Here is a 26275-nt window from a genome sequence, read left to right on the forward strand (position 1 = left end):
AGTGATGGAAAACATATGAGCAGTAACAAGTTTTAATCTCGCTCCTTAGCGCGAACATGGACTAATCTGTGGAGGCAGTTTACTCAGCATCACCAGGGTGCAGCCACACAGAGCTGGGAGCAGGGCTGGTGTTTGATTGGGTGTTGTTTTTTTATTTTCTTTTAATGTAACACTTTTCTTTTCTTAAAGAGTTTGAGGATACTTACACTATAGCTGAGAAATACAGGGTGGATAAATTCTACTTTGAAGAAAACTTCTCTTCTGACAAGGTATGTTTTCATGTCTCTATTACATGTACCAGTATGCAGTTATTTTATTGTTGATACAGTTGATATTGTTGATACAGCTATATTAATGTTGATAAACAGTAAGGTTTATTAATGTTATTAATAAACATTTGTGAATTATATGTTAAAATTTAAACCGTAGTTCTTTAGAATAAGCATTATAAAAAACCTCTACATTTTTGTAACTAAAATTGCTTTAGTTTTATGTCTTATACTAGAGCTATTTTAATCATTATCCATTTTTTTAAAAGTAAAAAAACTGTCATAATGCTTTATCATCAATGTTAACATGACTGGTTTTAAAAAGACTCATACAATCTTTTCAGAACACAATATTACTTACATAATTAATGTTAAAGAACTTAAAACATTAGATATATTAAAGTCATTCACTATGTAAATCTGATACTGTTTCTTTAAATGTATAAATTATTCAAATGTGATCTTTATCTATACCTTTAAAAACCTATATTTTTCCTTGATAAATATCTTATTGTACAATGACATGGTACTGAGCAATTATAACACAAATTAACATAATTTCAAGAAAGAATACCTATCAGCAATAGTTTAACCAGGTCTATATCCCATATGAAAAATTAGAGACCCCTATTCATAAACTTCATACTCAAAGATTTCCTTTGTCTTTTCACAAAGTGTTTTTTTAAAAAACAAAGCACCTTTTTTATTATATCTTAGATCTTAAAAATTAAAGAATGCTTTCACCACTCTTCTCCCAATAATCTAAACAGAACATAGAATTCTTTCATGCTAATGTATTCAGAGGTGTGGCTGCCATGAAAACAGTGGCCATATGCTATAAGGACCAAGTCACAAAGTCACAAAGAGCCTGAGGGGTTTCTGTGTATTTTATCTATTGCTTTTAAAATAGTGTGCTTTATCATTTTATTTTTCTTGTAATCCAACCAATAATCATTATGTTGAGAAAGAAAAAGAAAGAGAGAGAGAAAGAAAGAAAGAAAGGAAAGAGGGAAGGAAGGAAAAAAGGAAGGGAGGCAGATGGAGCAGAAGCCCCAGCTCATGTGAGCGTATCTGAGCTGCTGTTTCTCATTTGGTTTTGGCATGAAGCACTGCAGTGTAATAGTGGAAAGAATGGGAATGATGCAGTCTTCTGTTACAACTAACCACTACATTAAAAATGACTGTCTTGATACCTGACCTGAACTTGAGACAGAACAGATTACAAGCACTGGCGGAAATCTCAAAAGTAGAGAGGTAGAAATGTTTTGTTTTTAAAACAGCAGTTAGGTTGCTGAATATAGCTGATAAAGAGAAAAACTGGTACCCCTGGGAAGAAAACAGCTAATTCTTTAATTAGAATGCATTTATATTTCGAAGGTAAAATTAATTAAAAGTATTGTTTAAAAATGTATTGGCTATAACATAACTATGAACTGCAATAATCAAGTCGTCGAGTGGACCTTTAAACACGGGATGAAAGAATACAGTGGCTTGTTTACCTAATAAGGTTCTGAAAGAAAACAGCATTCACTTGGCTGAGATTTCCATTTCAAGCCAGTCAAGGAGTAAATAGGAAGCCTCTGACCTTCCCCGCTGCACTCCTAGTATTATTAGGAAGTCTGAGAAGCTGGCCATATCTCAGCCTGTCCTTTTCAGGGGACATTTAGTTCACTGCTTGGTAGTGACTCTGTGAGATGAAATCCACTCAGAGCATGGTTGAAAACTTTAGCAGAGAGTGAGGAAGTTGCCTCAGCTCTGCTGCCTCCAGGGAATTCTGGAAGCACAAAGCCTAAACTTCCTCCTTTACAGAGTTCCTGGGAGTGATATCTAGAGCTTTCTCTCAGCTCTAAATTCTGATTTATTAGTAACAGTAGGAGCGCTGGGATAGTGTTCCCAAGAGTCTTCATATTAAGACTAGAACTTGAGACCAAAACCCAAAGCCTTCTGTAAATACAAACACTAGCAAAACTGGTCTACATCAGGAAAATATTGAGTCTTCCTGAGAATGAGATATATTCTTAAAGCTTTTAAAAATAGCACAATGTAAATGCTGCCAAAACTAATAAGCTTGACTTTGAACTGTCTTAACAAGCTCAAAATAAGGTCATACACTATAATAAAGTACTATTTCACATATTTTTCTGATTACTAGAAGGCACTGTAAATATGTGCACTGCAAATACTTATCCAGTGGTGGACAGTTAGTTGTATAGCTTGACCAACAGAGGTTTTGGATCTTTTCAAGGACTCTTCAAATCTATAGCAGAGACCTAGCAGTATCAGAGGACAATTCCTCAGGGTACCAAGGTTGTCCTGTTTTCCCTACAAGCAATCAAGAATACAGACAGATATACTTTTTAAACGGCTAACAACAGAGAACTACTAAGAAGGCATTTCTGTTCTTCATGTAAAGAGGTTTCTAACAGCATAGGTAGCCAGAGATCTAGAGGTAGTGTGCTCCCTAGAGCACTTTCATTGGCATTATGAAAGTAGCATGGTCCAGACTGTTCTAAAACCTCCACAAAGAGGTACTTTAATTGAGGTGGTAGGCTGTGTATATATAGAACTGTACCTCTCACCAGGAAAAATGACAAACTGCCAGTTAGGAGCTGATTGCCTCCACTAGTTACCAATGGCAAGGCTCCTCCACTGTGACAGATAGTGCTGAAACTAGCAGGATGAAGTTTTAATTCATACTTCCATCTACTACAGTTTTGAGAAAGGCAAAGAAGCAGTCACAAAATACTATTATTCTAAGAAAGATGTTAAAAAATGAGGGGCTCCGCTGATGTTTAGTGAACCTGAGGCAGATGTGCAAGAGAAGCAAATCATCATTATTCTGCTTCTTGTTTCCCTGTTCTGTGTGCTTTTTCCTTATTCGCTGCCCTCCACATCCAATGTCTCATACTCGATCCTGTTCCTCAGGTTGAACCTCCACTCAGCATTGGGGCAATTACTCTTGAGCTCACTCAGGCAAGTAGGCTAAAGGCATCTCTGTCACCAGCATGTGGAACACATACAAATGAGCTGCTGCCAGGCTACATGGGAATCAAGACAGGTTCTTGGCATTCGCTCTGGAACGCTAACACACTCCTCTTGTTATACATACTTTAACATTTTCCACAGTTTCCTTAGTTCTATATTTCAAATACCTTAGTGTTAAAATGGTTTTTGTTCTTATGCTGGAAGCTAAAGCCCATGTAATTAAGTTTTTATACTAAAATACAGACAAAAACAATCAGTCAACTTAATAAACCCCAATTTTCATTTCCTATAATCTAGAAAATGGGGCTAAGACCTTAAAACACCAAATTCCAAAACCATTTCCAGGTAGATGTTTTTTCTTCATTTTCTAGGAGAGGCAATGAATGAGAACAATGTTGTATGGAAAATTTTGTGAGAAGGGGTAGAAAAAGGCAAGGTATAAATTTAGGATTAAAGCAAAGATTTTTGTTGTCAGACTGGAATTTCAAATATTTGAACACCAGGTATGGTAACACATGGCTATAATCCCAGCATTAAAGACTATCATGACTCTGAGGCCAGACCGGGCTATACAAATAAATAAATAAATATCTTTGTAGCAAAAACAACAAACCTACGTGTGAGAAAAGGTGGCAATTTATCCCATTTATATAGTATTATACTTATTTCAATCTTTTTCAGTGCTCTATTGGTTTTAAAAAGTAATGGGGGTTAATTAAAAGGAGAGAAACACTCCAGAATGTCATTTTCAAAGTTTGTCACTTATGTCTAGAGTTAAGCTTTTAAATGTGTTGACTGGATTCTATGCATTGGACACGTACTAACTTGGACTACTAGTTTGCGTATTTACTGATAGCGAGTGTGTGTAGTGCACGCTTATGTGCATGTGAACAGGTGTGCTCGCCATGTAGGCATAAATGGAGGCCTGGGGTTACCAGGTATTGCTCTCCACCTCATTTTTAAGACAGGGCCCTCACTTAATCTGGAGATCGCCATTTATGCTAGGCTGGCTATCCAGGGAGTCCCTGGCATCTGTTTTCTCCACATTCACGCTGAGCATTAGGGTTATATATGTGTGCCAACACACCCAGTTTTCAAGTGTGTGCTGAGGATAGCAACTCAGTTTTCCTGTTTGCATAGTAAGCCCTTTACTCACTCAGCAATCTCCAAGGCCAGCTTCCCCTCATGCCATCAAAGCAGTTAACATGCAGCTGTTGGGTTGTCGGCAGGTTCTTGCTATACAGCTCAAGCTGTCCTAGGATCCCAGTACAGCCCAGGCTGGCTTCAAACTCATCTAGCTGCAGACTCCCAAGTGCTGAATTAGTGCCACTATGCCCCACTTCTATCATTAACTTTAACAATATCGAATTTAATAAGAATATTTCATTAGAAGTTACAATTATGTTTGTAAGGAAAGGAACTGGAGGGAGATATATCGTACCCTAACATCATACTTGGGACACATGAATGCTTAAGAAATACCCACTGACTGGTTGGGGCAGTGCATGCCTGTAATTCCATCTCTGAGTTCATAGTCAGCTTGGTCTACACAGCAAGTTCCAGGGCAGCCAGGACTACATAATAGAGACCCTGTCTCAAAAAACAAACAGAAAACACAAAACCCCTACAAAACCAGCCAAACAAACACAACCCACAAACAAAACAAATCCCTAACAACAAAACAAATAAAAACAAAAGAATGCTCACTGAACAACTAACTGTTTTATCTGTTGACACTAATTCTCAATGTCTACTGAATGCCAGGTTGGATTTGTACCCAGGACAGAATGAAGGAGTATATGATGCTACTGCTGTTGGCTGTGTGCTCTGCTAAACCCTTCTTTAGCCCTTCACACACAGCACTGAAGAATATGATGTTGAAGGATATGGAAGATACAGATGATGATGACGATGATGACAACGATGATGACAATTCACTTTTTCCAACAAAAGAGCCAGTGAACCCCTTTTTCCCTTTCGATTTGTTTCCAACATGTCCATTTGGGTGTCAATGTTACTCTCGAGTTGTTCACTGTTCTGATCTAGGTAAGGACAGAAGTCAACTTTGTTTTGAAGAACAGTGCTATTCTGAAAATGTTAAGAGGATAAAAACATAGTCACTGAACTTTCAAAACTCTCTTCAGTCACTGCAAAATGGGTTATTTACACTCTTATAACCATACTCTGGAAGGTGAGTGTGGTAGCCCAAGCTTTTAGGACACACTACGTAGGAAGCCAAGACAGGAGGACTAAGCGAGAGGCCAGCTTAGGTAGTAAAAGAGACACCATATAAGAAATAGAAAAGGCGAGGGGGTGGTAGATTGCCTGCTCACTACCCTGGTTTTGATCTTAAAACTGCAAAACAGGCAGAGACATGTTCAGGTGTAGAATACAGAAGACTGCAAAGCATATCTACATTTATTCTGAAAATTCAGAATAAAAAGAAAAATGGGGACCTTACACAGAGAGGATTTCTTTCTCTTCTCAAATCTAAGCACTTAATTTTTACTTTCCTTCATCATAAATCAACTCAAAATGTCAAAGCATTGATCCTGCACTTGCCAGTAAAATTCTACAGTAACAAAATAAGGTGCCCATCCAGGGCAAGGCTGTGAGTCATGTAGACTTCATAAAATCTTTAGATATTTTAAATGTAATGTTCACAAGAAGACCAACAGAATCAATCTGGCCGTATGGGCCCTTGCAGAGACTGAAGCAACAATCAAGGACCATGCATGGGCTGGATCTAGGTCCCATACACATATATAGCCGATGGGCAACTTGGTCTTCTTATGGGTTCACTAGTAAGGGGAATGGGGGTTGTTTCCGACATGAACTCTGCTGCATGCTTTTCAATCACTTCCCCCTCGTGGAGCTGCATTGCTAGGCCACCATGGAAGAGGATGTGCTCTGTCCTGATGTGACTTGCAGTGCTAGCGTTGGAGGCCCCTGTCCTGAAGAGGAAGGGGAAAAGAGGGAGAGTGGGACCAGGAGGAGAGGAGGATGGGAAGTAAGATTGAGATGTAAAGTGAAAACTAAATAAATAAAGTTAAAAGTTAAAAAAAAAAACAAAAGAAAAAAATAGCAAGTAAAGACTAGACTAACTCAAGATAAAAAGCCCACAATACCAAACACTAAATTCTGTATCCCGCAGCTAGCACTCAAGAGTACAGGTGGCATGGCATGAGCTCTATTGTGCCTATACTAGTTGTAGCCAACATGGCCTCTCTCCTGGGCTAGTACTATTTCTTCCCTCTATCCCTCTTCTCTGCCCCACCTTTTTCTTTTGATTTATATAGCCCAAGGCAGCCTCAAACTAGCTATGTAGCTAAAAAATACTCTTAAATTTCTGAGCCTTTTTATCCCTACTCTGAAATAAAAAAAAAAAAAAGTGGTTAGCCTGAACAAAGATATACATACATACAACATTCTATGGATTGAGCAGGTTACATTCATATATTTAGGAATATACATATACCTTATAATTAAAGGGAAAAAGGATATAAATTTAAAAGTGAGCAAGGAGGAGATCACAAGAAGCCAAGTTTGATGGGAAGAAATGGAAGAGCGAAATGATGTAGTCATATTATAATCTCCAAAACATTTAAAAGAAGTGTGCACCTTTACCTTATTCTGAGATTACGAAGGCAGCTGTTGCTCTGGTGACAGAGACTAAAGGCACAAGGGCTGGAAAGTGATGTGAGTTAAATCACTTTGTTCTCGAATTCATCCTGTAGGTGATGAATGAGATAATTTATATCTACACACTAATCCGGATATTTGTGGGATCTGTAAATAACATTTACACCCAGTTAGAAGAACTGACTATTCACAGTAAAAGGGTAGTAAGTTTTTGTTAATATTCATGAAAAAATAATCTAGCATATCCGTTTTTCAATATAATTTTCTACACTTTGGGCTTTTATTGTTGTTGGGTTTATTTTTGTTTGTTTTGTTTGTTTGTTTTTTGATAGGGTCTTACTATGTAGGCCAGGCTGGCCTAGAACTCAGAGACTTGCCTGCCTCAGCCTCTGGAGTACTAGGGTTAAAGATGTGTACCACCCCAAACAATTTCATTTTGGTTCTTCTTAAAAAAGAAAACTGGTCAAGACCCTCATGTTCCAGTTTCTCCCGAACCAACATATCTTTGAAAAAGCTATTATTTTCAGCCCAGAGTGCACTGCATAAGCTGTTGCTTGTGATCTCTACACAGAGCCCAGCACAGCCTGCCACCATGTTTTCGCTTTGAAGCCAGACAGGTTCAAGACATATAGATACCTTATGAAAATAAAAAGTTACTTGAAAGGTCCAAAGACTTTTCAAAAGAAAATGTTATTCATCATTTTTTACAAATACCAAGTCCTCTGTTATTGATGACCACGAATTTTAAAATATACATCTCTACAGAATTACTGCTCTCATCTTTAGCATCCATGTCTAGCACCTGTAACATGTTTGTTTGTTTCTCAGGTCTGACCTCGGTCCCAAGCAACATTCCATTTGATACTCGGATGGTTGACCTTCAAAATAATAAAATTAAGGAAATTAAAGAAAATGATTTTAAAGGACTCACTTCACTTTATGTAAGAATATACACTCATATTTTCAAATCTTAACCAAAAATCCTTATCACTGCTGAAATGATTACTTATATTGCATCAGTGTAAAGATTTCTTTCTTTCCTATAGGTGTCCTACTGTAAAATTCTTGTAAACACTATATATTTAATTCAATTAATGTTTACAGAATAAACCAGATAAAAGGTTACTGGGCTGAGAATTTAAATGAGTTCATAATCAGATGACAATGCTATCTGCTAAAATGAGTAAGAGAATTATTGTCAGAGCTTGGTAGCCTTTGATTCCAGCACTTGGGAGGCAGAGCTGGCTGGATATCAAGCCAGACACAGCTACAAGAAACCATTTCAAAACTAGCAGAAATTAATTATCTACATTAATAATCAACATAGTATGTAAGAAATCTTCATCCGAAACCACTGACTTACGCTCTTACCACAGTTCTCCAACAGCAGCACACAGGCTATATTGAGATGGCTAATATGCTCATGTATGTCATTTTTCTCTGATCTTAGGGAAAAGAGAATTTTCCCTTCTATATTAATAAACATAATTAATATTTTACTTTCCTATCATTGCCTAGTATTTTGTACCTTATGAGTCTACTGACTTTCAGACTTCATCTGAAATTAGTTAGGATTAGGAGTCTATTCTGCACTGACGCAGCTATGGAGGATTAACTGCCCCTGTGAGCACTGCCCTTGTCTTGCTGAGCTGAGGCTAGTGTGCCAGAGGAGCAGCTTTGGCTCCATGCCCTATGGTATGGTGGGCCAGGACGACCTCTTCCAGGGCATGTGCTGGAGAAAATAAACATATAACATGTTATCTTTAGTAAGATACTAAGAGGAGGGCTGGAGAGATGGCTCAGCCATTAAAGGCTAGGCTCACAAAAAAAAAAAAAAATACTAAGAGGAGAAGAGAATTCACAATCGTATTAGGCCTTGCATATAGGCCTATTTCCATACAACAGGATCCAAGTACAGATTCTATATCTGGGAGACGTGAAGTCACCTTGACCCCTATCATTCCATGTCAAAGACATACATATTCATCATGTTACACAAAGGGAAAACTGTCAAGGTGTTGTGCCCAGAGCCTAGAAATTAGGTCAACCCTCCCAAAATGCTTGTTTTTAATGCTGTACTGCTTGGTATCTGGCCTCTGACCACTCTTTTGCTTTTAAGTTAAGAAGACAGCATTTAATTGTCAAATAAAATTAAGTTTTCACAAATATAATAGGACTCAGTCAAATATTAAGATAGCTAACAATAACACAATGGATTCTACCAAATAGCCACCTAGCCCATCCCACTAGCTTGCTATTACAGATACTTGGAGAAAAGAGGCCATTATTCTACTAGAGATGGGAAAAGATGTGCATATGTACATATGTAATTTAAAAAGACAATGTGGAAATATATATACCTGTGAACACTTCTACAATCTCTGAAACTACAATTGTTATTTGATACCAAAGCTATAAAAATTTCAAATCAGTATAACATAATATTATATTTTAAAGTAAATTTCTACATTACATTGTGTTAAAGGTGACTGTCTGGAGTTGGGTATAACTCTTGGCACTATCAGCTATACAACACTGGAGGAAGTGGCCTCACCTTCCTCAGCAGTAAGAAGGGTGCAATAAGCACGTGCATTTTGTAGAACAGTGTATAAGATTAAATGAGCAAATAATATAAGTTGCTACTCAAAGACAGGGATTTCTTAAACTGTTGATCAGTATTAATGTCAAGCCAGTGTGAGTAGAATGACCTTATGTGTTAATGTAAACTGCTTTCATTTTTAGTTTTTACAGGACAGGTTTTACTATGTTACCAGGCTGTCCTCAAGCTCCTGGGCTTAAGTAATTACCCTTTCTAGCTGTCCCAAGTAAGCGTAACAAGAAGTGCTTACCAACTGCTATAGGCCAAAGCCCTTTCACAAGCAGGTGCTTTATACTTGAAGTAGAGGTATACTGCATAATATTAAAAGTTTAATTATAATATCATCTTAAATTATGTCTTAAAAGAGAAATCAAAATGTTTTTAGACATTCTAAACTTCTATTTGACACTGCATGTTTGGTGTTGGTACTCTCATAGAAGAGAACACAGAGTGACCGGGATCCTTGAACACCCTCAGGCCTTCCCACTCCTTTCTGCTGTTACAAAGTGATTTCACACTGCATTTTCTTCCACATTGTTTGTCAGTGATGAATCTGGGCTGCAGGACAGCCAGTTCCTTGTGTAAAAGCCAACACTGAGAGTACAGTTGACCAGGGGTTACTCTGTCAGCCTGACATGCCAAGCATTATGTCATTCAGCATTTGACAGAGCTGAACAAAGCTGAAGAAAAGCTTTTCCCCCTGTTTTATTACTCATCATTCCTTTTAGTTAACAAATGCATGTCTTAACAAATAAAATAAAATAAAATAAAATAAAATAAAATAAAATAAAATAAAATAAAATGACAAAAGACTTAAGTCCTGAGCACCATGACAAGATCTTATTGAGGCATGTATTCTTTAGGCAAGGCAGCTCAGACCTTCACTTACAGGGAGACAACAGGCAAGTCGCTTTTCTCCATCATGTTCTGTACTGTAGCACTCAAAGGAAAGGCTGACTTAACCTCACGAGGTCTAGTGCAAGTCCTAAGCTACCTTCATGATCCACTGAGCTGCTGAAGCCAACCCCTACTTCATGTAATGCTAATGAAAATGAGACACAGCCTTCATTATCATCACATACTCAGAAAGGAGCCTATTCTGCTGCATGGCAGCAAGAAACAGCTTCCCTCTTCGTTTAGAATCACTCTTTCTCAGATGAAGCCTTTAACAGCCACAGTTTGTCAGGAAGGAGACACTGAGGCCGGAGAGTGAAGCGAGTGAACAAGCTTTTAAAGGAACTTGCAGTGCAGTCAGAATGTAATGCTAAGGAGGAACAACCCTGAGCAACCCAGGAAGACACTGAAGCTGTCTAGAAATAAAACAAAGAACAGAGTGCAGATAAAGTTTTTGTTTATAGCAGCTCTATTTGTAATAGCCAGAACCTGGAAACAACCCAGATGTCCATCAACGGTGGAATGGGTACAGAAATTGTGGTATTTTTATACAATGGAATACTACTCAGCAATCAAAAAGGAGGAAATCATGAAATTTGCAGGCAAATGGTGGGATCTAGAAAAGATCATTCTGAGTGAAATATCCCAGAAGGAGAAAGACAAACATGGGATATACTCACTTATATAGACCTATAAGATATGATAAACATAATGAAATCTATACACCTAAAAAAGATAATCAATTGAGCGGACATGGGGTAAGACGATCAATCCTCATTTAGAAAGACAGATGGGATGTGCATTGAACGTATGACAGGAGTCTACTGAGCGCATCTGAAAGACTCTAACTAGCAGTGTTTTCAAAGCAAAGACTCATGACTAAACCTTTGGCAGAGTACAGGGAATCATAAGAAAGAAGGGGAGTTAGTCTGATGGGGAAAGGATAGGAGCTCCACAAGGACCAAATATATCTGGGCACAGGGTCTTTTCTGAGACTGACATTCAACCAAGGACCATGTATGGATATAACCTAGAACCTCCACTCAGATGTAGCCTGTGGTAGCTCAGTAACCAATTGGTTTCCCAAAGTGAGGGGAACAGGGACTATTTCTAACAGGAACTCAATGACTGGCTCTTTGGTCTCCCCACCCCCGAAGGGAGGAGCAGTCCTGTTAGGCCACAAAGGAGGGCTTTGCAGCCAGTCCTGAAGATACCTGATAAAACAGGATCAGATGAATGGGGAGGAGGTCCCCCCTATCAGTGGACTTGGAAAGGGGCACGGTGGAGATGAGGGAGGGAGGGAGGGAGGGACTGGGAGGGAATGAGGGATCGGGACACGACTGGGATACAGAGTTAATAAAATGTAACTGATAAAAAAAAATTTTAAAAAAATGGAAAAAAAATAATAAAACAAATATAATTTCAAAAAAAAAAGTTTATGAAGGAAATAAATCTCAAGTGTTACTTACAGAATCACGTTATTAGAGAAACAAAAATGTCCTAACGATGCTAAGAAACCTCCTACCACCATTGGTAAACATCAAAAATTCTTTCTGCTCAATATAGCACAGGGAAAAATATAGAAGTACATTATTTTACTGTGACTGTATCTAACTACCACCAGCCATTAAAATACTGTACTGTTCTAACTCAATAATAACATGTTGTTTTGTGTTTTGAGACAGGGTGTTTCTACGAAGCCTTGGCTGTCCTGGACTTACTTGGTAGCCCAGGCCTCCAGCTCACAGAGCTCTGCCTGCCTCTGCCCACTGAAGTGCACTGGGCGCCACCACACCTGCATAATAATAAATATTTTAAAGCTGAAATTGTAACTGGTATCTTTAGCTAGCATACAAATGGTAGAAATTATATTGATTTCCATGACTAATTCTTGTAGAATACTAGTAATCAATCCATTCCCTTAAACTACTGGTTCTCAACCTTTCTAGTGCTATGATCCTTTAATACTGTTCCTCATGTTGTAGTGATCCCCAACCATAAAATCATTTTGTTGCTACTTCGTAACTGTAATTCTGCTACTGTTATGAGTCATAATGTAAACATCTGTGTTTTCTGATGGGCTTAAGTGACCCCTGTGAAGGAGTCATGACTCAAAGGTTAAGAACTCCTGCTTTAAACTGTCTTTCTATGCTTTATCTAGGCTCTGATTCTGAACAACAACAAGCTAACCAAGATTCACCCCAAAACCTTTCTAACCACAAAGAAGTTGCGAAGGCTATATTTATCTCACAATCAACTAAGTGAAATTCCACTTAATCTCCCCAAATCATTAGCAGAACTCAGAATTCATGACAACAAAGTCAAGAAAATACAAAAGGACACTTTCAAAGGAATGAATGCTTTACATGTTTTGGGTAAGTTTTCCCAATAAATGGGACATCTTGAAATTGTAATTAGTGCCCAAATTTAGGTTATTAATTTTCAAAGTAATTTTAAAATTAATCTTTGACTCTATTATGCTATCTATAAGCTAATTAAAGTGTGAAAAATTATAGGACATAAAAGAAAGTTTTGTGATGCTGTCTTTCTTTTTTAACAGTCTGACACACTTTGCTCTATTTTTAGGAACTGAACCCTAATTCACAAAGCTTATGCTATTAAATTTAAAGGTAGTATTTTAATGTATTGTACAAACTACTCAAACATAATGTAGACAATTAAATTCCTTTATTATTTGGAATACAAACCTAATTTTGGTTATCAGTCTTAAGATTATTAATATGAAGAATATTTTACTGTATAAGTTAAATCTCACTGTTTTATTTATGATGCCCATCATGTAACTGCCATTTTCCCACAACAGTCATTCAAATACCTACGCAAAGTTCATGTCACTTAAGTCATCCATGTACATGACGCTTAGGGAACAGCTTCTTACTGACATTTCTTCTATATTAGATTTATAGTGATCACATAATTTATAACTGACATATGATATTTTAAATTAAGAGGTAGAACTAGGGGGACAGTTCAGTCAGTAAACTGTACAAATATGAGAACCTGAGTTTGATCCCCAGAATACACATTAAAAAGTTGGGTATGGCGGTGTATACTTGTAATCCAAGCATTGGGGAAGAAGACATGGGCAGATACCTATGGTTCAATGGCCAGCTAGCCTAGTCTACTTGGCAAACACTATCTCAACAAACAAACAAATCTAAGGCGGTTTTATGTAATTAATTTCCATCACTTAAAACATCAAGGAAAAAACTGGATAGCATCTTAGGAATGACATCCAAGAGTAACCTCTGACTTCCATAAGCTTGTGCACATGCACACAAACAGTTTAAGAGGTAACAAAATGGAAAACATAAAAACCTTAAATTATGTAATGGGTATTTTTTTCCTGCTGCATTATTACTCTAAATGAACCAAAACTATCATGCTAATCTCATACTGGAAAGTAATGTCATTAACTTAGTGGTTCAAAAGAAAATAAAAATTAAAGAAGCTTGCTACATGTATATGTGTGTATGTATGTGTGTATGTGTGTATGTATGTATTTCAGTTCACAACATTCAAAGCAGTGTTTTTCTGAGGTCAGTAGAAAGAAGAGTAAAAGAAGTAGGTACACAACCTTGCTAAATGGAGGAAGAGACTGAAACGAGTATGAATAACGAAGACCACACTCCTCCAATATTCAGATGTGTCCTTCTGCATGGGAGTTTCCATGATGACAACTGATGTGTGCTGAATCATGTCATTTCTTTCACAGAAATGAGTGCAAACCCTCTAGATAACAACGGGATAGAACCAGGAGCATTTGAAGGGGTGACAGTATTCCATATCAGGATTGCTGAAGCAAAACTAACCTCAATCCCAAAAGGTTTGTATTTATTTTACTTAAAATTAGTGCTTTAAAAAGCATCATCTTGACCATACAAGGAGAGGTCCTCAACCCCCGCTCAGAGGAAGCCTATAGACTGCTCAGTTTACAAGCTGGTTCCCTAGTAAAAGGGACAGGGGTTGTCTCTGACATGAACTCAGTGGCCAGCTCTTTGTTCACCTCCCCCCACCCCGGGAGGGGGTGCAGCCTTGCCAGGCCACAGAGGAGGAGGAGGATGCAGCCAGTCCTGATGAGACCTAATAGGCTAGGGTCAGATGGAAGGGGAGGAGGACCTCCCCTATCAGTGGACTAGAAGAGGGATATAGGGGGAGAAGGGAGGGTGGGTGGGACTAGTAGGAGATGAGGGAGGGTGCTACAGCTGGGATACAAAGTGAATACACTGTGATAGATAGATAAATAAGTAAATAAATAAATAAATGTTGGAGTAGAAGACAGGAAAGGAGAGATATGGTATACATAAAAGAAGAGCAGGAAGGATAGAAACAAGCCAAGGCATGGAGAAAACAATTAACTGTGACCCTAAGAAATTTGCCTAATATACTGAAGATGAAAAATTGACAAGACATAATGTACCTAAGAATTTACAGAATGGCAAATTCCAAAATATATCTTAATAAAATGAATAATTTTAAAATTAAAAAGCACCATCTTTTCCCTGTATCAAAACCCCAAAAAAGCACCATCTTCAATTAGTAAACATTGTTATATTAACAATTAACTGGTAATGTTTAAAACATTATAGTATACACAATGCATCTATAATGCCAGCGTATTTGAGCAAGAGTATGAAATTTAGTACTGTTTCACGGAGAGCCATATGTAGTGATCTTTTTGACAACATTAAACCATGTAAGAATTCTATTCTTACTTTTCCCAGTAAGAATAAATACTAAAAAGCAACGAGTTTTCTATTTTTCTTTTCTTTTCTGACATTTATTCTCCTAAACCTGTCAGTCCATGAAGTTTTATAGAGGTGGAACACTCTGTAGAGTAAAAAGGAGAGCAATTTGAAAAGAGCCAAACCCTTATAGCTATGCTGCCACAGCTAAGGGGGACACAGATTGTAAGGCCAGATGACGCAGCATGGGCTTTGGCTGGAAGGATATGTCACAAAGGGCTCTGTGACATCTTCCCAGGGGTGTGGTGAAGGTTAATGTGTTAATACACAGAAAGGCTTGAAGACAGTGTTTGGCACATGTTATGTGCAACAGCCTTGCTAGATGGAGCTCTGCACCTTCAGCCCTGGTTCCTGTGATCTGAAGCAGGCACTCCAAGGGAAAATGCTCCTTCACTGTGCTAGATACCTTACTTCCAAACTTGCTACCAGATAACTAGCTGGGTAGGACTGACTGCCTTTCTTGAAGCCAAGCTTACAATCTCGCTTTTCTCATCTTCAGTATAGGCTTGTTTTCTGTGTTGATGACCATCTAGGTTAGAAATAACCCATATTAATAACATTTTCCAATTTCAAACAGTAATTTCAGTATCTACCAGTAAAAATAACAACTTGTCCCTTTCTACTACTCTGTTCCAAAAGGAACAAAAAGAGTACAAGACACAGGGAAACTGATAATTATAATACAAATGAAGTTATATGGCTCAGCAGTTCAAGAGCACTGGTTGCTCTTCTAGAGGACCCATGTTCAATTCCTAGTTGCCTACAAGGATGCTCACGAACTTACTCTGGCTTCCCCAGGTATTAGGCTTGCATGTGGTGCATGCAAATACATGCAGGCAAAACCCATAGACACAAAATTAAATTTTAAAAAATCCAGTTATCTTTCACTTCTTTGAAAGATATATAAAGTAAAAGTGGGAAGATAATTTTTCCCTACCAAGAAGAATCCATGCCTACACACATAAATCACCTTTAGAGTTGAAATGGTTGCTTAACTACTAGAAACCTAAAATTTTTAAAGCAGTGACATAAAAATAAATTCTATCCAATAGGTCAAAAGTATACAATTCTTTTTCTGGGATGTAAGTTGGTATAGAGTACAGAGAAGCCAGAGTAAGGACAGGAGTGAAGGTAAAGAAGAAAACAAAAGAGAACTTGAGGGGTAGAAAGAAGCAGCTTGACCTGACAGGATGGCTGATATGAGTAGGTGTGGTCATTCTTTCCCATCCTAAAATACCTTAATTACAATTTTCTTCAAGAATCAAAGCATATTCTAATTTAATTTTTAGTACTTTTTTTCCAGAGCTTAAGAAATTATGTCTTGGTTGGAGTATGAAACTCTGGAAAGACCCCTGTGTTCAAATTTTCTGGTTCTGTTGCTCTCCTTGTGGAGTTCCTGGCCTCTCCAGATCTTACTATTTCCCACTTCTTTCATAAGATTCCATGCACTCTGCCCAACAGTTGGCCATAAGTCTCAGCATCTGCTTTGATAGTCTGCAGGGCAGAGCCTTTCAGAGACCCTCTGTGGCAGGTTCCTAACTTGTTTCCTGTTTTCTTTTTCTTCTGATGTCCATCCTCTTTGCCTTTCAGGACGGGGATTGAGCATTTAAGTCAGGGTCCTCCCTCTTGATTAGTTTCTTTAGATGTACAGATTTTAGTAGGCTTATCCTATGTTATACGACTATTATGAGTGAGTATATACTGTGTGTGTCTTTTTGCTTCTGGGACAGCTCACTCAGGATGATCCTTTCCAGTTCCCACATTTACCTGCAAATTTCATGCATGGAGATAACCTAGAACCCCTGCACAGCTGTAGCCCATGGCAGTTCAGTATCCATGTGACTTCTATAGTAACGGGAAGAGGGACTGCCTCTGACATAATCTGATTGGCCTGCTCTTTGATCACCTCCCCCTGAGGGGGGAGAGCCTTACCAGGCCACAGAAGATGACAATGCAGCCACTCCTGATGAGATCTGATAGACTAAGATCAGAAGGAAGGAGAGAGGCACCTCCCCTATCAGTGGACTTGGGGAAGGGCAGGTGTGAAGAAGGGGGAGGGAAGGTTGGATTGGAACGGGAGGAGGGAGGGGCTTCTGGGGGGATACAAAGTGAATAAAGTGTAATTAATAAAAGTTTAAAAAACAAGAAATTATGTCTTTACAAACAAACCAGAACCAAATGTCTCAGTTCACAAAACTATTCTGTCACCATCTCTAACATTCAGAAACTCGTAAAAAAAGTTATTCACTAAAACGTGATAGCCCGTATGTCAAAATTCTGTCAGTAATATAATTTGCAGCAGGGTGAAATGACAGACAACCCAGGAAGTCTCACCAGGAAGAGTTAACAGGAGCAAAGTAGGAAATGTCTTCTTTCCCGTTTGTGTGGGAAATTCTACTGCATAATCCATGGGATGGGAAGCGGTTTATTGTAGAAATAGATATTCCTATCCAAAAGTATGCTAATATGTCAGCAGTAAATGGGCTTTTGCTAGATTCTCATTTCTGCATATACCCTGCTCACACCTGTCTTAGAGGCTGCATCCTATTCTGTTCTGTTCATCTACTGTCCTCATGTCCTCAGAACAATGGTCCCTTAGGTTCATTAAGCTACCCATTGAGTTTACTCTTCTCCAATTTACTACACTCTACCCCAGAATGGGCTGATACATGACACTGTCTAGAAATTCATATAGTGATGGGAATATTAGTAAGTCTTTGATGACAGTCATTGAATATGTATAATTAAACTCAAACAAAATTCAAGAAGTTAGAATCCTGTCAGTTTAGAAGAATAATTTTTCTGCTATCTAGTCTGCTTATTTTTTAAATTCAAATTAGGGACAGACAGATGGCTCAGCAGTTAAGAACACTGGCTGCTCTTCCAGAGATCCTGATTCAATTCCCAGCAACCCCATGGTGGCTGATGCCCTGTTCTGGCATGCAGGTATACATGCAGACAGAGCACTCGTACATTAAAAAAAAAACAAAAAACAAAAAAACAACCTAAGTAAATTCTAGAATAAAAATAAATTTAGCCATAAAATCTATCAATAAGATATTTCAATTTCATTCATAGGTTTTTACCATTAATATGGGAAGGAAATGTTTCAGCAAAAGTTGAAAAGAGAAAGCTTTTCCAGCAAGATAACTAGAACCATAGGTTGACAGACAATACTTTGAAAGATGAGTCCCCTGGTCGGCCTCTTTCATACCAGCTACAAACACGGAGGGCTGGGCTCTGGGCACACAATTGTGAAAAGAAGAACAAATGTTCAGGGGTTGCCTGTCATGAGCCAGCGCACTGTAGCTGAATTTCTTATATAAAATAAATATTACTAATTGAAAGAATAAGTGCTACAATGAACTAAACATCTCAAAAGAATAAAATTTTGTATAATGATGATGTTAAGGAACAAATGACTTAACAGGCAACCTCTGGGCATTTTATAAACTCACCTGAAAGAATCAAACTTGTCCACTGCTTCCTCTGTAAAAATACTGTCACAAAGTTAACAATCACAGAAAGTTGCTGGGAAAACAATTCCAGCTAATAAATTCATCAACAAAGACAATGTGATAAAGTCACCAGAGCCAAGGCCAACAGTTTACATGCACTGCCAGCCTCTTTGAAGCTAAGAAAGGAGTTTGGCTTGCAACCAGGAATTTGTGGCCAACCTGGGGATCCCAACCACATTTTCAATCTTTAATAAAGAATAAATCAAAGCAACAACTAACAATTCCTGAGGCATCGAAGGAAGAGTGGCCTAACCCATCTGGTAGAGTCTCTGGGTCTGAGGGCGAAGGCTTAGATTAGAAGTAAGGAGGCAGAGTTCTGATAAAGAGTATCACCTGGAAGTTGCCAGCCAAGTCCAAAGAATGAACATCTCAACCAAACCAGTCTCTCAAACAAATCAAAAGAAAGTGAAGGAAATAAATGTAAGGAATGTTATTCAAGTTTTTGGGGGTGTGTGTAGAGTTGTATATATTTTTTTAAATTTTATTTTATGTACATTAGTGGTTTTGCCAGCATTCATGTCTGTGTGAGGGCATCAGATTCCCTGCATCTGGACTTAAAGACAATTGTGAGCTGTTATGTGGGTACTGAGAATTGAACCTTGGTCCTCTGGAAGAGTAGCCAGTGCTCTTAACTACTGAGCCATCTTTCCAGCCCCTTCCCCCTTTTTGTTTTTTTGGGTTTTTTTTGTTTGTTTTTGTTTTTTTTTTTTTTGAGACAGGGTTTCTCTGTGTAGCCTCCACTATCCTGGAACTCACTTTAGAGACTAGACTGGCCTTGAACTCAGAGAATCACCTGCCTCCTGAGTGCTAGGATTAAAGGAGTGCACCATCACTGCCAGTTATATATTAATTGTTAATACTTAAAATTTGGGGATGAGGGGGCTGGAGAGATGGCTCAGTGGTTAAGAGCACTGTCTGCTCTTCCAATGGTCATGAGTTCAATTCCCAGCAACCACATGGTGGCTCACAACCATCTATAATGTGAACTGATTCCTTCTTCTGGCAGATGTAAATGCAGATAGAACACTCATATACATAAAATAAATAAATCTTTAAAAAAAAATTTGGGGATCAGGCTGGGCGGTGGTGGTGCATGACTTTAATCCCAGCACTTGGGAAGCAGAGGCTGAGGCCAGTCTGGTCTACAAGTTCCAGGACAGCCAAGGCTACACAGAGAAACCCTGTCTCAAAAAAAAAAGGGGGTGGGAATCAAACCCTGGGCCTGTCACTTAGCTACAGTCTTAGTCCTTAATCTGTTTCCTTTTGTACATATGAGTACTCTATTTGCATTTATGCCTACATGACATATTCAGGGCATCAGATCCCTGTATAGATGGTTGTGAGCCACCATGTGGATGCTGGGAATTGAACTCAGGACCTCTGGAAGAGCAGCTAATGCTCTTAACCACTGAACTATCTCTCCAAGACCCAATTTGTTTCCTTTTAAGACAAGATCTCATTTGATATCCAGGTAGTCCTTGAATTTTCAATCTTTCTGGCTCAGTCTCTCAAGTGCTGAGGACATAGGTGGGTACCATCACATCCAAGGGAAAAGAGATAATTTAAAATGATTTAAGATAACTTAGACAATTTAAGACAACCAAGGAAAAATATTAAATGATAAAAGAATTGTCAATTTCCAGACTATAGATAAGGTACTTATGTAAAAACAAAACTAAAATAGGACCTTATCAGTCATCTAGTGAAGCATTCACGTGAAATTACATCATGCTGTAGATTTCAGTTAAAACTCCAGCCAAAAAAGTGACTAAATAAGAAGTAAATAAATGAGGTAGATGAAATGGAAAAAATAGAGCTAGTTGTTGAAGCAAGACAATAGCACAGTGGGTCATAATTATACTTTCTACTTCTGAGTATGGTTGAAAATTTCTATAATCAAAGGTTTATTATAAGCACTCACTTGAAACACCTGCCTAATTCCACAGTCTGAAGCTTGGTAAACAGTCATTGAGACTTGGCCTTACGTTTCTTAACACACTTCCTTTCTTTTTAGGCCTACCACCAACTTTACTGGAGCTTCACTTGGATTTCAATAAAATTTCAACTGTGGAACTTGAAGATTTTAAACGATACAAGGAACTGCAAAGGTAAAAGTTCCCAAAGTCTTCACTGAAAAATGGTAGCAGCATATGACTAAAGCATTAATGAAGTTTTTAGAGATTGTACAGGGATCCTACTTAAAAGACTATAAAGGGAAAATAAGAAAAGAACCACTGTTCTCCTATCCTACATAGTGGTGTGGGGGTTTCAGCAAATGCATGTCAAATCTAACATTAATACATTTTATATCATCCATAGGCTGGGTCTTGGAAACAACAGAATCACAGATATCGAAAATGGAACTTTTGCTAATATTCCACGTGTGAGAGAAATACATTTGGAACACAATAAACTAAAAAAAATCCCTTCAGGATTACAGGAGCTGAAATACCTCCAGGTAAAACATCCTACTTGTGTTTGGTAGATACAGGCACTTTAATTTGAAAAGAGCATACTAGTGAATGTCAAGCAATGACCCAGGAAGCAACCGGAAGACTTTAAACACAATGACTCCAGTGGGATGGGTAGGAGAGCATGAGAAGAACACTTTCTCCTCAGGTAGCACTCAAGCAGAGTAAGACACTCTTCACCTACACTTTCACCTACTGAAACTGTGGAGGTCACTGCGACAAGCTGTTCATCAAGCAAGTTGTTGAAGTTCCCCAAGCAGGGCTAGTCAGGACACTAAACAGAATCATCTGTTTCTTTTGTCCTAGAAATGTTTTACAAGGCAAAGCAAGAGGATTAGGATCCAGGTACTAGGTTAGAAGTGGGCACGCAGTTTCAAACATTCACACAGAGAATGAAATTAAAGGAAAAACCAGTATTTGGAGCATGTATTAGTTTCCATTCTATTAGACCATGAATAAGGCAACTTATAAAAGTAGTTAAGCGGGCTTATGGTGCCACAGGTTGGAGTCCATGATGGCAGAGTAAAGCCATGACAACAGCTGGCTGTAGCAGCAGCTCAGAGCTCTCATTCTGATCCACAAGCGGGTAGCAGAGTACACTGGGAATGATGGGAGTCTTTTGGTACCTCAAAGCCCTCCCCAGTAACATATCTCCTAATCTTTCCCAAACACGTGCACCGCTGGGACCAACTATTCAAACGTATGAGCCTGTGGGGACCATTCTCACTCAAACTACTATAGAGCCTAAGAAACAAGGTTACCGATGTAGTTCAGTGGTATAGTGCTTACATAGAATGAGTGAAGCAATAGGCTCAATTCTCAGTATCTGCACATCCTCTGAAAAGCTCAATTTTTGTCATCTCCTGCTGGAACAAGTCACCAAAGATGAAGACAGTATTTTACACATAATTCTAGAACTTCTATCTTCCCTAAATTCTCATAAAGTCTCATCTATGGCCATCAGATGAAAAATCCCTATTTCAATTCAATCTGTTTTTGCCAAGGCCTTTCCTTACTGTGCAAAGGCTTTTCTCCCAACTAAGCATTGAGTTGCACTGTTTGTTTGTTTGTTTTTCCTTTTGAAACAGGATCTTATGTAGTCCCACTTGGTCTCAAACTCACTATGCAGTACAGACATTTAAAGCACTCATAATCCTCCTGCTTCATTCAACCTCTTGAATGCCAAGATTATAGGTGTGTACCACCATGCCCAGATTTTTTTTCCCCTATCTTTAAATAAGTTTTGTTCACTGCACCCTGGAGACTCAAGCCACTAAAGAATGGACTTTGTAGATATTGGGCTTTGATGTTTCTGCACCCATGAGAACAGCCCAGTTTTCTCTCTGAAGCCACGCCCCATATCCACCCTATTTCCACACCTGCAACTCTGAACTACAACCTATCATTTCATAGTGGACAAAATTTTAACACAGAAAAGAACACAAGTCCCAAGTGGACAATAAATATCTAGAAAGTAAACAAATCCATGCCTCACTTGGTTTTTACTCTCACCAAGCTTTCTGTTCTAAGTAATACCTTGCTATGATATTGAACAGTGGGAGAAATGTAGAGGAACCGTATAAACTATCTTTCACAATATCACAAGACTGACATACAACAGAGGAGAGTTGAAAACCAACCATAAATATTTTACTCAATGTCTGTCTATGCTCTTCATGAACAGGCTCAGATTAATCTTGGATAATGAAAACAGATTATATAGGTAATAGAAATAAGTAGCTTTGCAAGCAAAAGGCATATAAACGTGGCATAGTTGTGACTACAGTTCTGGGGTGGGGAAGTAAAAGCGAAAAGCCAAGAGACTAAGATGGCCAGGTACCATATTCTGGGTGCTGGTACAAGTCCCATGTGACAGAGTTCTCCCCAACACCTGCAGAATGCCTTGGCTTGGTATGACAAGTACTTAACACAACACGTACAAATGTGTGTATTTATCCTATGGGAAAATACTTTCATAACAATAGAAAGGAAATAATGAAGCTGGGTAGTGGTGGCACAGGCCTTTAATCCCAGCACCCGGGAGGCACAGGCAGGTGGATCTCTAAGTTCGAGGCCAGTATGGTCTACAGAGCTAGGTCCAGAAGAGGCAGGGCTACACAGAGAAACCTTGTCTCGAATGGCACCCAGAACAAACAAATGAGGAAAGAGATGAATGAATAAGTCCATAAATCATAAATACTGACTATAGCCAAGGTACTAGTCAGGAGGTTGAGGCCACAAGATCAAATGTTTTTTTAAGGGCAGTTTTGAAATGTAGCAAGACTTTGTCTCAAATAAAAATAATAAGGATCAGAAGTATAGCTCAGTATACAATATTTCTCTATCATACATGAGGCCCATGTTCAAGATTTAGCAACCCTAACTATTAATAGAACCTAACTATTATTAAAACACATTCCTTTTATATTTACTGTGCATTTAAAATTCATTTATCATTTTCTCCTCCACAACAGATAATTTTCCTGCATTATAATTCAATTACAAAAGTGGGGGTGAACGACTTCTGTCCAACAGTGCCAAAAATGAAGAAATCTTTATACAGCGCAATCAGTTTATTCAACAACCCAATGAAGTACTGGGAAATACAACCTGCAACATTCCGTTGTGTTCTCGGCAGAATGAGTGTTCAGCTTGGGAATGTTGGAAAGTAATAGTTAATGACATGCTTTAAATATAAAAATTCAAAAATTTACATACTGTAATACTTGAATTGAACTAATAATGGTAATATTGTACACATAAGCAAAATTCTATTCCATATGGTCAATGACAAAAAATTTCAACAGAATTTTGCCTATCAATACTCAGAATAAATGTCTATTGCAGTGTCCTTTTGCACATGAATGATTCTGTGTAGATCTTTTGCTTGAACATTCTATTTTTCAGCAATGAAAAGATGATATTCAGTGTTTAGCCCTTCATTACCAGATATGCTAAACAGAGTTGTACTGTAAACAGAACGCTTGACTTAGTAACATTTGTGCCCTTTCTTTGCTGTTAGAGAAACAAAACTGGCAAGAACAGCGATATGAAGAAACACATATTTTTAGTATCTCTTTAGTAACTTGGATAGTACTGTAATATTTCCAATAATGTTGAAATATATAATTTGACAAAATCATATTGAAATTCTCAATTCATAGTAAAACTATAAGTATTTACTATCAACAGATAATATTCGTAAGAGTTGGCTTTTTTTTAACTATAGCACATGATTTTCTTTTTTAATTATTATATGGTTATAAAACTGTAAAATGTTATGACTCTTATGTAAATGTATAATGTGCATTTTATGATCAGTTATATAAGCTTTTAAGAACACAGCAACTGTTAGGTTACATAGCATCGTCACTTCAAATAGGAACATATCATGATATTTCTTTGGAAGAGTATGGATGTTGATCAATTCTGCATCAACTTATCATTTCAAATACGCAGACTAGACAACTCTGAGAAACACATCTGGGCTGACAAAAACTAAAAACTGAACAAAACGTAAGAGTACCTTCACATGTTTTTTTAAACTGATATTCAATATGAATTAAATAAAATGTGGAAATCAGGAAAACATTATTAAAATACTGGTTTTAAATAAACTATACGTGTTTTGGTTCAATTTGTCTTCCTACCAAAACAGGAACATCCTCTTTTTCTTTAGAAAACTAATTTATTTTAATATTTTAGGTTATTTTATGTTATGTGTATGGGTGTTTGACCTACATGCAAGTATAAGTACCTCTTGCAGGCTTGGGGCTACAGGAAGGCACTAATTTCCTGGGACTGGAGTCATAGATGGTTATGAGCCACCGTGTAGGTGCCGAGAACCAAACTTGGGTCCTTTGAAAGGGCTACCAGTGCTCTTAACCACTGGGCCAGCTCTCTAGCCCCTTACATTTATTTTACACTACCTCAACATCTAGACTTCAAAATACATTTTTTGGTGGAAGAAGAAAAAGGTTCTAGGTATGTAACAAAAAGAGGTGGAAGCTCAACACCATGATGAAGAATGGGTACATAACACCTCAGTCTTCAAGGTGGGTTGGTCACTCGGCCTCAGCACCGTGGTGTTTTGGACCATTATTCTTAGGGTTGGGGACTGCCATGCCCCAAGAATAAGGCCTCAAGAATAATGCCAGCAGCTCACTTGTCTGTACCCCTTCCAGCAATAATATCTGCTTCATCCACCTGCCACCATCGTCACAATCAACAATTTCTCCAAGTATTGGCCAATGTTACTGTGGGAATGCTGGAAATAAAAGCAAAATCTGAGCTGGCTTAGAACAGCTGCTTTATAGGAAATGTACATGAACTATAAAGTGACATAACTCAGGAGATTAGGATAAAACTGCTGCTCTGTAAAAACTATAGGGAGGAACATAGTGAGATCCAAGTAACACAGGCTTATCACTTGTAGAAGTGGTAAAGAAAAGGGTATAGGACTTTGAATAGGACATCCAGTCCCACTTAAAGTCTAGAGCAGGCCACCCCTTCAGAATCTGCTTCCTCACCTGCAGACAACACACACCAATGAAGTTGCCATGATTATTTTGGGACTCTGCTATTAAGGCTGAAGTCTGGTGCTTCCCCGATAGCCTCTAAGCTCTGTACTGATCACGGACTCCCTTTCTCAGTGGGGTTCCCTCTTCACCTGATCTTCCCCTAAGGCGAGTCACATAACCCTCATGGAAGATTACTGACCCATTCCTGATAAGAAACCTGTTCAGCCCTCAACCTAGGGATTTCTAGAGATACCCACCCTATGCTCGCTCATAAGATGCCTTGGTGTCTTCACTTCCAACCCACAGCCTTTAACTGTACCTGCAGAGCCTCTCCCACCAATGAGGAGAATTAAGCACTGTTTTCCCTCTAGTGAAAGGGCTGTTTTGTTACGTGTAAATTAAGTATACCAGGTACCCCTTGCCCCAGTGAATCAAACACGTTCACTTTCAAAACTGCTCTCACTGCCCAAGGATTTAAGTCCCTGATTGATTTTAGAGCTCTCTCCATTTCTCCACCAGGACTGTCTGAGATTCATCTTTTATTCTGGGGAAGGAAGGGCTTCTAAAGAATCACCACTGAATGCCCCAAGCTTGGCTGCCAATTAGGCAGC

General features: G+C 38.3%; 2 protein-coding genes across 2 annotated transcripts in view; one reads left to right on the forward strand and one right to left on the reverse strand.

Moving 5' to 3' along the window:
* Positions 1–24761, forward strand: Aspn (asporin). Its single transcript, XM_021658223.2, has 8 exons — positions 1–269; positions 5019–5300; positions 7725–7837; positions 12551–12764; positions 14126–14236; positions 20688–20781; positions 20993–21131; positions 23619–24761. Exons 2-8 carry the CDS (start codon positions 5042–5044, stop codon positions 23814–23816), a joined length of 1128 nt encoding a protein of 375 aa, XP_021513898.1. The 5' UTR covers positions 1–269; positions 5019–5041; the 3' UTR covers positions 23817–24761.
* Positions 1–26275, reverse strand: part of Cenpp (centromere protein P) — a 200494-nt gene that overhangs the window by 87788 nt on the left and 86431 nt on the right. The window lies entirely within an intron of this gene.

The sequence above is a fragment of the Meriones unguiculatus genome, chromosome 19 (assembly GCF_030254825.1).
Source record: "Meriones unguiculatus strain TT.TT164.6M chromosome 19, Bangor_MerUng_6.1, whole genome shotgun sequence".
In the NCBI taxonomy this organism is placed as follows: domain Eukaryota; kingdom Metazoa; phylum Chordata; class Mammalia; order Rodentia; family Muridae; genus Meriones; species Meriones unguiculatus.